This window comes from Macaca nemestrina, chromosome 12 (genome assembly GCF_043159975.1).
Source record: "Macaca nemestrina isolate mMacNem1 chromosome 12, mMacNem.hap1, whole genome shotgun sequence".
Taxonomy (NCBI): domain Eukaryota; kingdom Metazoa; phylum Chordata; class Mammalia; order Primates; family Cercopithecidae; genus Macaca; species Macaca nemestrina.
The window spans coordinates 74,357,481-74,374,691 of NC_092136.1; the positions used below are offsets into that span (position 1 = coordinate 74,357,481).

A 17,211-nucleotide genomic window follows, 5' to 3' on the forward strand; every position below is an offset into this window, starting at 1 on the left:
ATTCCGGAGCCAGGTTGTGGATGCTGAGGAGAGATGGGGGATGGCTATAAAGCACACTGCAGTGATCAGTGCAGGAGAATGGACTGGAAGCAATCCATGAAATGGAGCCCTCTGGAGTCAGGCAGCCAGAGAGGCACAGGAATGGGGGAGGGAGGATAGAAGGGAGGATGGACCTTGTACTAGGAGTCAGGAGACCCTAGGAAACTCTTGGCCTTACACTGGCCTCTGGATGAACTTGGGCGAGCCCCTGTCCCTCTCTGGACTCTACCATGCAGTAGGGGCACCTGTACAACCTGGACCATGCCAGACTGAAATTCATGGCTCAATATAAGGCCTCAGATGCCCTGGCCAGAGCAGCTCATGGCAAGAAGGCTGAGCAGCTACCCGGGGTCAGAGGGAGCCTCACACCTCTTCACTCTAATGCTGGTTAAATGCGTGGTGTGCAGCAAGGAACCAGGGACAGGAGGCAGACCTGGCACAGAAAAGAGGGGGAATTCCACAGTCCCCACCCACCCCGCCCGAACTGTTTGTCTTTTATTTTCTACCTCCCAAGGAAACAGATCCTAGCCTGGCCCAAGGGGGCCAGGGAACCAGCTGACTTGGCCCTGCTCTGAGGACAGACAGAAATCTTCCCATGACAGAGGCCCTGGTCCTGCTGCTGCAGGAACAGAAGGAGCCCCCACCTGGCCCAGAGAACCCCCATGGCCCCACCAGCCTGGTCTGGCAAGTGGTTTGCTCCTCTCCCTCCATATCTTATATTTGACTTCAGTCTTGCCTACTGCAGGCAGAAACACATGTTAGTGGAGAGAGGATTTCACGTGTCGAACAGAAAGTGTCCTTGACACTTTCACCTGGGCTGCCCCTGCCAATGAGCATCACCTGGCTGCTGGAGCCCAGAGAGGAAAGGACTTTCCCACCCTTTTGTGCCCTTCAGTTTAGCAGACTTGCAATGGGGGCACCAGTGAATGAGGCACCATTTTAGGAGCTAGCAGGAGACTGGGGAGGTAATTTTTTGCCAGAACACTCACTTCTTTTCCTACCTCCAAGCATTTGCCCCTCCTGGGTCCCTACTCAATTCTTTTTCCTCCTTGCTTCACCTCCCGAGATCCCCGCCCCACCAATTCTTTAGGCCCTAGCTCTGTCCCGCCTCCAGGAAGTCTCCCAGCACCAAGCCGACTCAGATTTCACCTTCTCTGGAGGTCTTTGATTCTGCCCCAGACATATTGACATTTGATTACATATTAGTCCATATATCCATTCATTCCTTCCTTCATCCCATGAATTCAGGTGCCTCCTATATCCCAGGCTCTGGAGAGTTAGTAATCAACACAACAGACAAAACCCCCTGATGTTTTTAAAGAAAGCTTATATTCTGGTAGGGTGACAATAAAACAGCTAGATGAGTGAAAATATAGTACATTACGTAGAGGGCTATGGAGAAATACAAGCTAGGGATGGGTAGGTCAGGGCAAGGAATTGAGACCTGTGTTTGGGACGCAAGGGAGGATGAAGGCCTGGGTGGCTTGGAAAAAGCTGTAGCAGGACAGGATGGAAAGAACTGTGTGGGGCAGGGGAGAGGAATGAATACGTAGAATAGAAAAAATGAAATGACATGGAATGGGATGGATGAAATTGAATCAAACAGGATGGCATGGACCAGAACTATATGGAACTGAATAGAATTGAATAAAAAAAATATATATCAAATAAGATAAAGTCTAACTCAATGGAATGAAATGAAACAGAATTTCAAAAATGAACTAGAACAAGGGCCAGGTGTGGTGGCTCACGTCTGTAATCCTAGCACTTTGGGAGGCCGAGGAGGGTGGATTACTTGAGGGCTAGGGTTTGAGACCAGCTTAGCCAACACGGCAAAACCCATCTCTACTAAAAAATACAAAAATTAGCCAGGCATGATGGTACACGCCTGTAGTTTCAGCTACTCGGGAGGCTGAGGCACAAGAATCACTTGAACCCAGGAGGTAGAGGTTGCAGTGAGCTGAGATTGCACCATTGCACTCCAGCCTGGGCAACAGAGAGAGACTCTGTCTCAAAATAAACAAATAAATAAATAAATAAATAAAATAAAAAAGGACTAGAATAAATGGACTGGAATCAAGTGGGATAAAATTGATTGCAATAGATTTAAGTGGAATGGGACAGGTTGGAAAGGAATGGAACTGCTTGAACTGAGCAGGGCAGGAGGACAGTCTTTGCTGGACTGCTTGGCTGCCCTGCCTGCCCTGACCTCCTCTGCACTCACCCCCACAGTCTTCCCCAGGGTGCTGCTGCAGACCCTACGCCACCCTATCTTCCTGCTGGTGGTCCTGTCCCAGGTGTGCTTGTCATCCATGGCTGCCGGCATGGCCACCTTCCTGCCCAAGTTCCTGGAGCGCCAGTTTTCCATCACAGCCTCCTACGCCAACCTGCTCATCGGCTGCCTCTCCTTCCCTTCAGTCATCGTGGGCATCGTGGTGGGTGGCGTCCTGGTCAAGCGCCTCCACCTGGGCCCCGTGGGATGCGGTGCCCTTTGCCTGCTGGGGATGCTGCTATGCCTCTTCTTCAGCCTGCCGCTCTTCTTTATCGGCTGCCCCAGTCACCAGATTGCAGGCATCACCCACCAGACCAGGTGAGTGTGTGCGTGGGCACATGAAGGCAAGCCTGGGAGGACAGGACAGGGAGGACAGGGGCCTTGGGCAGAGGCCAGGATGGTGGGGTGCCCGCTGCCTCAAATCTTGCCTCCCCACCTCTGCTTAACAGCCCTTTGGAGATTGGAGTCAAGCAGTGGGGTGCTCCAGAAGGCTCCAGGGTAGGTGTCAGGCACCACTGGAAGGGGCATGGATGAGACTTCAGGGGCAGAAACTCTCAAGTCCGGGAGGGTGTGGAGGCTGAGACAGGGCAGAGCCACCCATGGGATGGCATCTCCATAGTGACTAAGCCCTGTGGGCCCAACAGAGATGGGACAGAGGCCGCATCACAGGAGCCAGGACCCAGCTCAGCCAGAGGAATGGCCTGCCCAGAAGGGAGCATGCTCTCCATCCCAGGACGAGAGGAGATGAGAGAGTGAGCAAGGGACTGGATGGCCCCTATCAGAGAGGCTGCAGAGGAGACTCAGGCACTGGGAAAAGATTGCACAGCAGACCTCTGATATTTTGGGTTTTAGAGCTTGGGAGCTGAAATTCTGTTTTTCCACTACTCTAAAATTACAGAATTCTTTTTCCACATCTGTGAGGCAGCACCTGCCTCCACCCTCTGGGAGGAAGTCTCTTGATTTCTAGCTCCACAATTCTCCATCACACCTTTACCCTTGGGAGCCTTCTTGGAGAGGATGTTGGAAATCACATTCCTGCCTCTTCTCCGGAATGATTTCATTTTTCCTGGAAACTGCTCCAGGCTTAAGTTGGCCCAACACTCAGCTAGAATTTCCCAACTTTTTCTGTCCCCACCTCTTCCTTGGCATCTTCTGCCTCCACCCAGGTGCCAGCTTTCATCACCGGGGGTCCTCCTGCATGGCTGTCGGGGGCTCAGCTCAGGGCCAAGGAGCACCCAGCCCCTCCCCATCTGTCCCAGCTCCCACCCTCGCTGATCTCTCCCCCATCTCCCTTCCCTCCTCCCCCTTTCATTCTCTGCCCCTCTTCCCAAACAGGGAGGCAACTCCGCTCTCTAGACTGGGGCCTCCTGTGTGCAGAGCCCTGTTCTAGGCACTGCAGCGGGGGCTTTAGCCACGTCCTCAGGAAGTCCCTGGTCTGAGAAGGGAGCCAGGTCCTCAAACAAATGATTTTTAGAGTAAAAAGTCAATGGATATTTTATCACAATGTGTTCAACAGTGTGTGGGAGAAAAAGTCAGCTCATCCCACATGCCCCATCTCTCTTTTCTTCTCCCTTTCACACCTTAGCTTTGACATCTCATGTCACCTGTGTTCTCACCTAAATTCTTGCGGTTTATTCACTAAGCTCTGGGTTCTAATTCACTGAAGAGACCATTTGGGACCAACTGAGCTAGGCAAGAAGAACTTTCCCTATTCCTGCACAACCACAGGTCCCAACAGCTGCAAGAACCGAAGGTCTCCCTTCGCTCAGCGTCTTCCCCTATTACATCTCATTGAACCCCCACAGGATCTCTGTAATGGGTCCTCTTATTGGCCCCTTTTCACAGATGAGTACAGCAAGGCTCAGAGAGGTGAAGTTACCCCACAGCTGGAACAGGGTAGAGCCTGGAGCCAGGCCTGTCCCCACAGAAGCAATCAGCTCCAGGTGGTCAATGAGAGTGACGAGCAGAGGAAGGGCCCCCTAACTCTTATCTGCTCAGCCTTCCAGCTGCTGGCAGAGGGTTCTGGGAGGTGCCTCTCCCTTGGCAGAGTCCCCTGGCACCACCTCCTGATGGGCCCTCAGTGCAGACAGTGCCAGCCTTCCCACTCCCTCCCCCACCCCGAGGGAGATGTGCCAAGACGTTGTCAGACACACACCAGCACTGTCTGGCAGAGGAGGAAAAGGAAATATTTTGTGTTTGATGATCTTCCTTCCCTCTCAGATGGAGTGCCCCCTCACCCCAGGGAGGGAGAGGAGCTCACTTTGCCCCATGCCCCTCTTCCCCACTCCGCACCCTGGCTAGAGACTGTCTCCAGCTCCTGCTCACCCTCTTCTCCATGGAACTGAGATTTCACTAAGCTCCAGTCCCAGCCTCACTGATCAGCCTGGCCTCTGCCCCACACCCACCCCAAGCCCAAGACAGGGACCTCCAGCTTCCACCTCTGGCCTTCTCCGCAGCCTGGCCACTGGACCCCTGTGTGACCCTGAAAGGCACAGCCTCTCTGAGCCTCTCTCTCCCTGGCAGGTTAGCTGTGCTTCCCCCTAGTGTGAAGCCAGGTGACACTCTAAGTCCCAGGGGCCACCTCCCTGCCCTCCTCCCAGGGTGACCTCCCCCTCAGACTAAGCCTCCCTCTGACCTCCTGCCCCTGCCCACCTTCACCTTGCCCTGGCCACCTGGAGCTGGGGCACCCCGGGGATTTGGGGGCAGGCCCTCGGAGGGAGGCAGGTGAGACTAAAATGTTTCCTGGACACAGTGAACAGGGTGGTGGGAGTGAGACTGCAGGATGGCCATGACAGGCAGAGAAACTGAAGCCCAGAGAGGCAGGAACAGGCTGGAGATCCCACGGGTGGTCAGTTCTCCTGATCGGGTCCCACACTCATAGCTCTGATTTTCTGAGAAAGGAAGCAATCATTGATTTTCGGAGAAAGGAAGCTCATTGAGGAAAAGATACTCTTCATCCGACACTAACTTCTGGGAGGAATTTATCTTGTATACCCTGTAGAAGGGTCACTGAGGTGCAGAGATGTTTGAAGAAGCTCAAAGGCTCGTAGGATCTAGGGGGCCTGTCTCCATACTTGCACACCTTCATTGCAAGGAGCTCACTATCACACCATCATCGGGCAGCCCTGATGGTGAAAATCCTCCGTGTGGAGCTGAAATCTCTGGCCATTGCTCTCAGCTACAGGGCTGAGGAGGTCCCCGCTAGTGGCCTAAGGGAGGGAAGCCAGGCCAACCCTATTGACCTTCTCTCCCACCAGTGCCCAGCCTAGGCCGGAGCTGTTTCCAAGCTGCATGGAGGTCTGCTCCTGCCCGTCGGACGGCTTTAACCCTGTCTGCGACCCCAGCACTCGTGTGGAATACATCACACCCTGCCACGCAGGCTGCTCGAGCCAGGTGGTCCAGGATGCTCTGGACAAAAGCCAGGTGAGTCAGGCCTCTGGTGGCAATTTCTGCCCCTCAGGGCCCTGCCTGCCCTGTCTCTGTGGGCCTGTCATACTCTCCACCTCTGCAAGCTCTCACTCTCTAGCTCTTTTCTCTCTGTCTCTCTCTGTTGGCAGATGTAGAACATTATTCTCTCAATAAGCTTTCATCAGCCGGGCGCGGTGGCTCACGCTTGTAATCCCAACACTTCGGGAGGCCGAGGCAGGCAAATGACCTGAGGTCAGGAGTTCAGACCAGCCTGACCAATATGGTGAAACCCATCTCTACTAAAAATACAAAAAATTAGCCAGGCGTCAGGGTGTGTGCCTGTACTCCCAGCTACTCAGGAGGCTGAGAGAGGAGAATCACTTGAACCCGGGAGGCAGAGGTTGCAGTAAGCCGAGATCATGCCATTGCACTCCAGCCTGGGCAACAAGAGTGAAACTCCATCTCAAAAAATAAAAATAAAGCTTTCATTGCCAGCCTGGGCCCAGGGCACAGAGGTGAACCATTCTGGCTTCCAGATCTCTGTGCAGGGGAGATGCAAAAGGAAATAACTCACAGGAATTCCAGAGGTGCTGATAGGTAAGACCACTGGTCGATACAAGTACATACAAGGACGAAAAGAGACACATCCCCCCTGGGTGGGGGTGGGTCCCAGAAGGCTTCACGGGAAGTGGCATTTGTGCCGGACATTCAAGAATGAATGGGTAAACTAGGACTTGGGAGGGAAGAGCTTTCCAGGCAGGAGGAAATGGCCTAAGCAGAGGTTTGGAGGAACACACATGTGCAAGCATGCACACACAGTATTTCTGTTGGAGCGGAAGCACAAGGGTTCATGAAGGGAAGGCAGGGCCCAGAAAAAGAGGGGCCTTGAATGCCAGGCCAAGAATGGGGACTTTCTGGAGAGCAGTAGGAAGCGATGGATGGGTTTTCAGCAAGGGAGTAACAAGTTCAGATCTGTGTTTGATCACGCTTGAGGCCATAGTGTGGGGGCAGGCGAGCAGAGTACAGGACATAGAAGGCCAGCGAGCATTCAGTCAGTCAGTCAGTCAACAAACTTTCACTGATCTCTTCCTCTGGGCCAGGCCCTGTGCTGGGAGCTGAGGACTCAGAGCCAAGGGGCCCAGTGGGGAAATGAAGGCAATGTAATCAGCAGCAGTGCATTCTGAATCTTAGGAAGGCTAAGACCAGCCGGTTCCTCCTCCCCTTTTTCCTCAGTTTCCCAAAATGACAAAGGGGGACAATGTCTGCCTTCTCAGGCCCCCAGGCTGTAGTGAAGCCTGGGGGATTTGTCGGGGCAGCAGCATCAGGCTGGTTGTTATGACAACATCTCCCTCTCTCCAGAGTCCTCTTACCTCCCACCCTCATGCTGGGCATCAGCATCTAAAGCTGAGGCTCCTCCAGGGAGAGACCTGGGCTGCACCGGCTGGTGCAGAAGAACATGTTGATGGTGCACAGTCCTTTAGAAGCCAGCCAGGCACCACCTGGGCCTGAGAGCCCTTCCAGAGGCCCCCAGGCCTTGGCAGGTGGAGCAGTGAACTCCTGTGGGTATGGGACCCGGTTCAAATCCCTGTTCTGCCTCTAACTGGCTCTGTTACCTTAGGCAAATTATTTAACCAGTGCCTTAGTTTCTTGGTCTGTAAAATAGGGGAGATATTATTGAGTGCCTACTACAGAGCAGGAATGTACTGACTAAATGCTTTACCTGCATGAATTCATTAAATAGTAAGCAAAGAACCACATGACGTTATCCATGAAAGCACACAGCACAGTGCCTAGGCAATTTTAAATACTCGGTAATACACATTCCTATTACGCCCATTGTACAGATGAGAAATGGAGGCCCAGGAAAGGACCAGACATTGCCCAGAGTCTCAATACCAGGGCTGGGACTAGACACCAAGGCCCTGGCCTCCCAGTCAGCCCCCTCTTTGGAACATCACGGAGGCTTGGATTTAGGTACAGTATTTGGAGGAGGGTGCAGCTGAGACCAGGCTAGCACTCAGGGACTATTGTCATGCTGGCCTGGAATTGTGTCTTGACATGTCTGCCTCCTCGGATTGTGAGCTTGGCTCAGGGATGGGTGGCTCAGCACCCAGCACAGCTGTGCAGTAACAGCTTATGAGTACGTGAGTGAATGAGGTAAGATGGGGCAGGTGGGTGACTGCACAGGTGTGGTGCTGAATGCTCTGGGGGAATGAGACTCTGAGGCAGCAGAGGGATTGAAGTCATTCATGAGAAAAACTTCCTGCCATGGAATTAGATGAATATGAAGGGTCAGGAAAAACCCAACTGAAGGGTCAGGAAAAACCCAAGGGTCAGGAAAAATCCAGCCTTTGCGTTTATGCCAGCAACCCTCTGCTTTTGAGAAAAGGAGCAGGGGCAGGATGTCTCTCTCCCAGGAACCTTGCCTTAGCATTTCTCCATTTCTTGTCCCTCCATTGTATCTCCAGCCTGTATTTGGAGGCTCAGGGGCCACTTTTCCTGCAATGTAAGATGATATGCACTTAGGGGTCACACAGCTTCTTGTGTGAAGGGTCTTCAGACCCTTGTGTGAAGGATCAGCACAGCTTCATCATGCACATTGGCTCTGCCGGCCAATGGAGAGTGCCTGGTCACCCAAGCCTAAGTGCTCACATGCTCACTCTCTCCTGCCTTTCTCTTATTCCACCTGCTAAGTAACTTCAAATCTAAACCCTTTTATCCATACACCCCCAAGCCCACTCTGTGATGGGCCCTTGGCCTGCATCCCTGATCTGGTCCCTCCTCCGTGCAGCCCCCAGAACACCCTTTGTACCATCCAGTCTCATCTACTCCTGGCTTAAAATTCTCCCAAGGCCCCCAGCATCCACCTCAGGGATTCCAAACCCTTTTCACATTGGGAAGCGTCTGCAGCTGCCAGGGCTGGAGGTGAGATGCTCAGAGCGCTCTAGCTGCCCAGGCCAGCTGGCCACTTTAAGAGCTGATGGGACTACTCCCTGCACACCTGTCTCCCATCTGAGGCCCTGTGTGGCTGGGGCACATGAGTCTAGAAGCTCTGGTCTATGGAAAAGTAAAGAGAAGACCAGGCCTCTTGGCTTGGCCTGGTTTCTATCGGGTGCCCGCGGGCCCTGGCATTCCAGATCACTTCTCAGAGTCCTTAGCTGGAGGTTTTCCTGGCTACCTAAGGAGTGAGTGCAGGCTGGGATCAAACACTCCAGGGTACCAGCCTGGGGGCATGGCCAGTCTGGGGATGTTTTCTTACAGTTGGGGTGTAGAATGGGGGAGAATGATGCTCTTCTGGGTCCCTGCCTCTTCTCTACTTTCTCTCTGTTTCCCTCTCCCTGCTCACAGCCTCAGCCCAGGCTCAACTCGAGCATAGAGAGCCCTTGAGGTGCCTGCTCCTCAAGCCATCTTTGCTCAGCCAATGGGTCAGGATCTCGGACGCCCAGCCAGCTCTACCCCAAATGGCCGTGGGACTTGGGCCTCTCACAAGCCTTCCCTGCTGCAAGCCCTTGGCCAGCTGCCTGCCCTTGGAGCTCTTGAAGTCTCTGCCTCCTCTTCCCACTCCAGGTTTTCTATACCAACTGCAGCTGCGTGGCGGAGGGCAACCCCGTGATGGCGGGATCCTGCGACTCGACCTGCAGCCACCTGGTGGTGCCCTTCCTGCTCCTGGTCAGCCTGGGCTCGGCCCTGGCCTGTCTCACCCACACACCCTCCTTCATGCTCATCCTAAGGTGAAGGTGGGGGCGGGGCAGGGGCAGGTGGATACCAGGAGGTCCTTAACCAGAAGCAGAACAAGGAATTCTGAGGGGGGAGTTCAAGGAAGGAGGCCACTTGGGTGTCCTGGCCCCCACAACGTGGCCTTAACTGTGTTCATCCCATGGCAACCTACTGAGGCAAGGTTTTCTCCCCATCTTGCAGATAAGAAAATTGAGGCTCAGAGAAGTTCAGGAGCTGGCCCCCATCACATAGCAAGTGTTGGGTGGAATAGAACTGGTTCCCTGGCCCAGAGCCCAGGCTCCTACTTGCCCAGGGGAGAGGAGGACATACCTAGGGCCCTGTCCTGGCCTCTAGAGGTGAGGACATCATACCTGCAATGGATGAGCTGCAGGAGGTGCATGTAGGAAACCAAACTGTGTCAGTCCGGTGCATGATTCTGAATGCTGCTTCAAGGCTACATATAAGCGCTTATCAGGTGCCCACTGTGGACCCAGCCCATGCTGAGCACTGCCTTTTGGGCCAAGATCTTTGTGGCCCTCATCCTAAGAGTGCCTGCTGGCCCTGACAAATTGTCACCTGAGTTCAAAATCAGGGTCTCCTGGGGTGAGGACTGGGATAAGAGGACTGAGTGAGAAAAAAAAATTTTTTTTTGAGAAGGAGTTTTGCTCTGTCGCCCAGGCTGGAGTGCAATGGTGCAATCTCGGTTCACTGCAACCTCCTCCTGGCTTCAAGTGATTCTCCTGCCTCAGCCTCCCTAGTAGCTGGGATTACAGGCACCCACCACCACACCCAGCTAATTGTATTTTTAGTAGAGATGCAGTTTCACCATGTTGGCCAGGCCAGTCTCGAACTCCTGACCTCAGTGATCCACTTACCTTGGCCTCCCAAACAGCTGGGATTACAGGCGTGAGCCACCACACTCGGCTGAGAAAAACAGTTTTTCTATTCTGTCACTCAACAATCAACACAGAAGACTTCTGCAACAAGTGTGGGGGTATTTTCCCACACACCAGGCACGCAATTAATTCTGCAGTGGACCCCAACCGGTGTCCTCCAATTCTATTCTGACACGATCTAGCTGGAGACAGCATCAGACCCCACAAGCTCAGTGCTCAGTCCCACAAGACTTCCCCTCCACTTCCCGTGCCAACCGCAAGCCCCAGGCTGTTTTACCAGTGCTTCTGACTGACCAGCCATACGCTGGGATTTCCACAGCCCCATCTTTGAGTTTGCTTTATTTGCTAGAGTGGCTTGCGGAGCTCAGGAAAACATCGACTTTATCCGTTTATTATAAAAGATATTACACAGGATACAGATGAAGCGATGCACACAGCGAGGTATGGGGGAGGAGTTTTCATGTCCTCCCTGGCTGCACCCTGCAGGGACCTCCATGTGTTCAGCTATCCGGAAGCTCTCCAAAGCTTCATTATGTAGGCATGATTGATCAAATCACTGGACATTGGCAGTCACCTTAACCTTTAGCCTCTCTCCCCTTGCTGGAGGTTGGGGCTGAAAGTCCCTACCCTCTAATCCTGCCTTGGTCCCTCTGGTGACCAAGCCCCAACTTGAAGCTCCCTAGGGGCTGCTCACCATCAGTCCACTTATTAGCAGACAAAAAGACACTTCTCACTTTGAAAAGTCCAAGAATTGTAGGAGTGTATGCCGGGAAGACCAAATATGTATCTCACAATATCACAGGGACCTCAGAGCAAGATAATTTCCATTTTCCTTCTCCTGGGATTATTTTATTCACTATCTACTTTCTAGGAAATTAGAAGGGAAATGGAGCCCCTCGCAAATACTAGAAGACATGTAGATCTAGAACACAAGCCGGCCTGGGAGAGAAAATAGAGGAATCAGATGCCCAACAGGCAGCCTGACTAAAAGGAGTTGAGAACACAGCCTCAGGACTGCGTGGAGAGGGCCCTGACCGCTGTTGGCCATGAGATCCTGGCCAAGTTATTGAATCTGTCTAAGTGTCAGTCTCCTTATCTATAAAATGGGGCTAATGTACATCTCACTCATGGGAGTGATGTGGGGTTGCAGGGCAGAATTACTGAGCCCGTAGTGAGTGCTCCATAAATGCTGGCCACTGGTGTTGTCTGGCAGGAGCCAGAGGATCGCAGGCTGTGGCGTTACAGTGGTTGGGGATGCTGGGGAAGTGTCTGGCTGTCCCAGCTCCAGGTCTTGCCAACTGTAGGAGTAAGGGGAGAATTTGATGGGACCAGTGGGTGGAGGAAGAGGAGTGATGTCTGTGGCCAGAAACATACAGAGGTCAGCACAGGACCCTGATGGTCAGTGGGTGTGTTGTCTTGTATATGGGACCAGGCTCTGCAGGTTGAAAAGGGATGGGGTACGTCCCTGAGCCCCCCAGCTTAGATCATCAGATGGGAGGGAGGCTGGTGCTGGGTGGTGGGAGAGAAGGGCATGATGAGAACCCTTCACCATTGATGCCTGGCCCCTGGGGGCTGGAACCCCTCCAACCTCATGTTGCCCATGTCTCTGCTTGTTAGAGGAGTGAAGAAAGAAGACAAGACTTTGGCCGTGGGCATCCAGTTCATGTTCCTGAGGATTTTGGGTAAAGATCTTGCTTGGGACCATTGGTGGTGATGGGGTCCAGATGCCCACTGTGTGCCAGGCCTGGGGCACAGGCATGAGCGGAACTCAATCCCTGATCTTAGGGCTCACAAGCCCATGGGGTGACAGACCTGGCCCAGCTCTCCTACAGCGGGGTGTATAGGCAGAGGCTAGACAACCCATCAGGAAGCTACCTCAGATACAGGGGTGGGGCGGGCTTGAGGGCCAGAGAGCCAAGAGGCCCCAGTAACCCAGAGCCCCTGAGGGGTTGTATGTGCCAGGGAGGGGGCAGGGCAGGACAGTGGGCCTTCGTTATCCCCTGAGCACTGCCTCCCTCAGCCTGGATGCCCAGCCCCGTGATCCACGGCAGCGCCATCGATACCACCTGCGTGCACTGGGCCCTGAGCTGTGGGCGTCGAGCTGTCTGTCGCTACTACAATAACGACCTGCTCCGAAACCGGTGAGACCTGGTTTGACGGCTTGTGGGAAGGGTGCTGGAAATACTCTCAGAGTCCCAGGCAGGATACCAGCAGGCAGGGGAGGTTTCATTTAAGTCTACCTGCTAGGTGACAGGTGCCATTATATATTCAGTGCTGAGCTCACCAGTCCTTCAAGCTAGACACTGCCCCCCTCCTTTTATAGATGAAGAAAGTGAGAGTTAAAGCAAGTAGCCCAAGGTCACACAGCTAATAACTGGCAGAGCTGGGCCTTGACCACAGCGTCTATGCAGGGATTTGGGGAGAAACAGAGGAGCAGCCATGCTGCAAGAGGGACTTGGGGTGAAGGGCTGGGGAGGAAGCTCTGTCTAGGACACAGGAGGCCTGGGTTTCAGGCCCAGCTCTGTCTCCCTCATCATGGGACTTACCTGGGGCTCAGTCTTCCCATCTGTACAATGGGGAACTCAAAGGAACCTGAAGGCACAGAGGCGGCTGGCCTGGGATGGATGTGGAGAGGACTTGATAGCAGGGCTGGGGACAAGGAGCTGTTCACTTTCAGCTCTGAGGAGGTGAGGAGGGCGCAGTTCCTGTGGGCTGGGACTGTCCACAGGGGGCTTCCTAGAAGAGGAAAAGTCAGACAAGGGCCTTGATAGTTAAACAGGGGAGAGGGAACCCGTTTGTTCTTGGGACAGGTAGGGCAATATAAAATTCTACTTGTCAGGCCCTCTGAGCCCTTAGGCTCGGAGACAGGCAGGGCCAGCCCAGGCCACAGAGCAGAGTCCAAGACATGGCGATGAAGATGGCCAGGCCTCTGCTCCCACCCAGGGCTTCTCTGCAGAGCCTCTCCCTCTCCTTCAGGGAAGAGCTGCAGCAGAGGTCAGTGTCTCCCTGAGGCCTCGGTGCCTCTGATTTCACAATGAGTGATGACTGCTGATGTCCATGCCCTGGCCTGGCCGCTCTTGAGTTCAAGGGTTCCCATTCTTTCCCCAGGTTCATCGGCCTCCAGTTCTTCTTCAAAACAGGTTCCGTGATCTGCTTCGCCTTAGTTTTGGCCATCCTGAGGCAGCAGGACAAAGAGGCAAGGACCAAGGAGAGCAGATCCAGCCCTGCTGTAGCGCAGCAACTGCTAGTGTCAGGGCCAGGGAAGAAGCCGGAGGATTCCCGAGTGTGAGCCGTCCTGGGGCCCCACCTGGCCAAGAGTGGCAGCCACAGCAGTACCTCCTCTGAGTCCTTTGCCCAAGATTGGGTGTCAAGAGCCCTGTGTTCCATTCTGGCTCCTCCACTAAATTGCTGTGTGGCTTCAGGCAAGACACTGATGCTTTTTTGAGCCTTTGCTTGCTAGTCTGAACCAAAGAGTTGTTTGGGCATTTGCTGTGTTGGCCATTTCTGAAGCAAGAGGGTCTTCCTCCTCCTTCCCCCAGCCAGCCAGCTGTCCTGGAGCCAGGCTTTCCTGGGTGGAAAGATTGCATACATTTCCCTGGGGCCCTTGGATAGCAAAGTGAGCCATAGTGGGCCAGGCTGCCCCCCATGCTGGGCCCCAGCCCAGGTCTGCACTCACCTGGATCACCCTATCTGAGCCTCAGCCATCTCCTGTCAGGTGGGAATGAACTTGCCAGCCTTCAGGCTCGTTCAGCTGTGACCATCTGTGCGGTCAGTGTACACTCAGGTCTCCTCCCCAACTCCAGCAGCCTTTAAGAAGTGTCCCTTTGGCGCCCCCTGGAGGCAGAGCACTGAGCTGGCCCCTGGGTAGACTCCCACAGGGAGGAAGGAGCTGGCCTCAGGTGTGGGACACCCAGACTTGGCAGGGCCTTCAGAAGGCCTGTGTGGGGGCCCCAGGAAGCCTTAGCTGAAGCCGGGAGACTCACTCTCCATCTCAGGAAGTTCTAGCCCTTGCCCTCAGGGAGCCATGGTTGAGGGTGAGGCCCAACACCTGCCTTAGGGGCCCTGGGTGGGCAAGTCTGGGCCCTGGGGCAGGGAGGGAGACTCAGGCCCACACTTGGGTATTTTCTAATTTCAGACAAACACATACTCAGCGTGCACTCACTGATTCCTACACATTGCCAAGATTTCACACATGTGACCAGGGGCCACCAAAGTCCCTGTGACCTTTGTGACTAGGATCCTAATTTCTCTATTTTCTCCTGAGTGCCTGGGTCTGTGTTACTTGGGGCAGCATGGATAATGTTTAGTTCTGTGACACTGTTTTTTGGGGGGTGGCACCTGGTTCTCTGGATTCCTGGGCTGGTGTCAGGCCCATTACTGTAATGCCGGGAGCAGTAAAGCTCAGCTCTGTGTAATGAGTGATGCTATGGCTTGCTCAGGTCTTATGATCCAATCCTTTTCTACATCGGCCCTTGTTTTGTTTTAAGGCTAGTCTTATCTGGCCTGGTTATTTCCCTGCGGGGAGGAGAGAGTTTATTAATCTGCTCCCAGCCCAACCTATTGCCACCCCACCTCACTGGGACCTGCTGCTTGGGAGGCAGCAGATACGGAGCCACCAGCAGTGGCTTCCTGGCCCTGTGCTTGGGGTGGGGGGAAGCTGGGGTCACATGTGGCCCTTGCCTTCTGAGCAGCTCCCAGTGCCAGGGCTTTGAGATTTTTCCACGTGATAAAAGAAAAGGGAGGTAGAGAAGTTCCAATTCCCTTTTTATTTTGCTGGTTGGTATCTGTAAATGTTTAACAAATATCTAAGCATGTATGTATCAATGCCAAGAATTTCAAAGTCTCCAACAATATGAGGCTTTTAGGATGTTTATATTCCTTCATCCCTCTTGTTTCCCAGGTTTTGCAGGGGAAAAAAAGTCTGGAATTATAGATACAGCTTATTATTAAATTTGTTCTTGCATAATGTCTCTTCTATTACAAAAATTCTTTCTTTATAAACTGCATTAGAGGTTTGCAACAACCACATCATTTCCATTAACTTAGATTTAAGTTTTACTGGATTCATTGCTCACCGTTATTGCTTGTATATTACATCTTTTCCTATCTTTATATTCTGGTTTAATTTTTGTTTGACTGAGTGACTTCTTCTATTAATGGTTTCAAAAATGGAATAAGGTCACGAGGATTTCTGAATCCTCACCTGTCCAAATTATCATTCACATTTTTCAGAAGAGGAAACTGGCTCAGAAAGCACAAGTGAGTTCCCCAAGATCGCAGAAAATAAATGATGGAGCCAAGGTTGGATGTGAAGACCTTGTGGGAACTGAAGGTTTTATAATTTGAGGAGCCCTCTTTAAGAAAAATATACAAAATTATAAACATAAAATTAGGTACAAAGTACCTATATTTACCTATAATGAGAAAAGAATGCAAAACAGATACATCACACAATCCCCCAAAAATGCATAATACTTTTGTTAACTGCCCTGCATAACCTCTAAAACACATTTTCTCCCCCGATGATTAGAAGAATTTTCCACAGACTAGCTTCTGGCTCTGTACATTTCAAGCCTGGTTTCTCCTGTTTCTTCTCTACTGACCATATACTTCCTGGGCTGGGTGCCATGAGACACATTCATATCACGATATGGCAACTTAATATCACCATGCCAAGTGAGTTGGGCAGTGGGTAGAATTCCTAGAAGCTATTCTCTACACAGAGATTACTAGCAATGATTTATCTATACACAGAGAACCACATAAATATTAATACATCCTGTGTTTCAGAGGACCACATAAACATGTCCTAATGAACCCAACTCAAATCAGTTCCCCACTCAGCTTCCCCTTGGTCAGATCCCAGAAGTGCCCATGGCCACTCCAATTATCCCATATAAAGGAAAATTGAAACACAAACGAAGCTGGAGTGGGAAGAAAATAGTAATTTCTACTATGGTTAAAGTATCTTACCTTTGCAAATTTTACAAAAATATGACAACATGAACACACCACCGAGGCCCTCCCGTGGATCTGGGGAGACTCCTGGACGCTCAAGCTGTATCCATATCACGGTGAGTCCACCTCTTTGTTGAGCCAAGATCTGAAGGAAAAGACGAGGTCCTTGTGCCTAAAGTCTTCCAAACTGGCCATGGTGAAGAGACTCAGGAGTTACCCAAGACAGAAATGGGTCGAGAGCCAAGGGGTGGAGCAGGTCAGGGCCAGAGGGGTTTTCCAGGCCTTGTGGGGGCCCCAGGGCAGTCCTCTCCCCTAATATAGCCTCTGGTCAATGAAGAGCCACAAGCATTTGCATCTGTGAGCTTATTTTCTTACCCTGTACCAGGAAACTGGGAGGAGAAGACATTAAGTCTCCCTGCTAGATTGTGCCAGTGTAAAGTCAGCAGAGGACAGGACTCAGACCAGAACCGACATCCTGATGCCTAGGCCTGAGGTTTCTTTTCTTGTAGACCCTGGGAAGGTCTGGGATGCTAGAGGCTGGTAAGTTCTAGGGCAGGCAGATGACTCATCATGAGCTGGCCTCCAAGGGTCATGACTGACATGCACATAAGTGAAAGAGAACTCATGGACATCCTCACCATTGCCTGGAGGTGTTGAATTATTTCCCCTTCACATACCTTTGCTTATGCTGTTCCCTCTAACCTGGGTTATCTTCTTCATCCCCACCCCACTGCTTGTCTCTCCATCCCCACTTCATAAAGTCCTACTCAATCTTCCAGGCCCAGCTCAAAGGCCACCAACTCCAGGAAGGCAACATGGTACAGGCAATGGGGGGCAAGTGACAACCACCTCTGGGGATCTAATCAAAGACATAGACTGTCCACTAAACATAAAACAAAACACACACACAGACAAATACAC

General features: G+C 52.4%; 1 protein-coding gene across 5 annotated transcripts in view; it reads left to right on the forward strand.

Moving 5' to 3' along the window:
- Positions 1–15,300, forward strand: part of LOC105468757 (solute carrier organic anion transporter family member 2B1) — a 64,615-nt gene extending 49,315 nt beyond the window's left edge. For all 5 annotated transcript variants that reach the window (XM_011719083.3, XM_011719086.2, XM_071075306.1 and 2 more), the window contains exons 9-14: positions 2,272–2,629; positions 5,569–5,734; positions 9,287–9,450; positions 11,950–12,014; positions 12,353–12,473; positions 13,441–15,300. In XM_011719083.3, the coding sequence (XP_011717385.1) occupies positions 2,272–2,629; positions 5,569–5,734; positions 9,287–9,450; positions 11,950–12,014; positions 12,353–12,473; positions 13,441–13,621 (1,055 nt within the window). In that variant the 3' untranslated portion in view covers positions 13,622–15,300. The remainder of the gene's footprint in view (positions 1–2,271; positions 2,630–5,568; positions 5,735–9,286; positions 9,451–11,949; positions 12,015–12,352; positions 12,474–13,440) is intronic.
- The last annotated feature ends 1,911 nt before the right edge of the window (positions 15,301–17,211 follow it).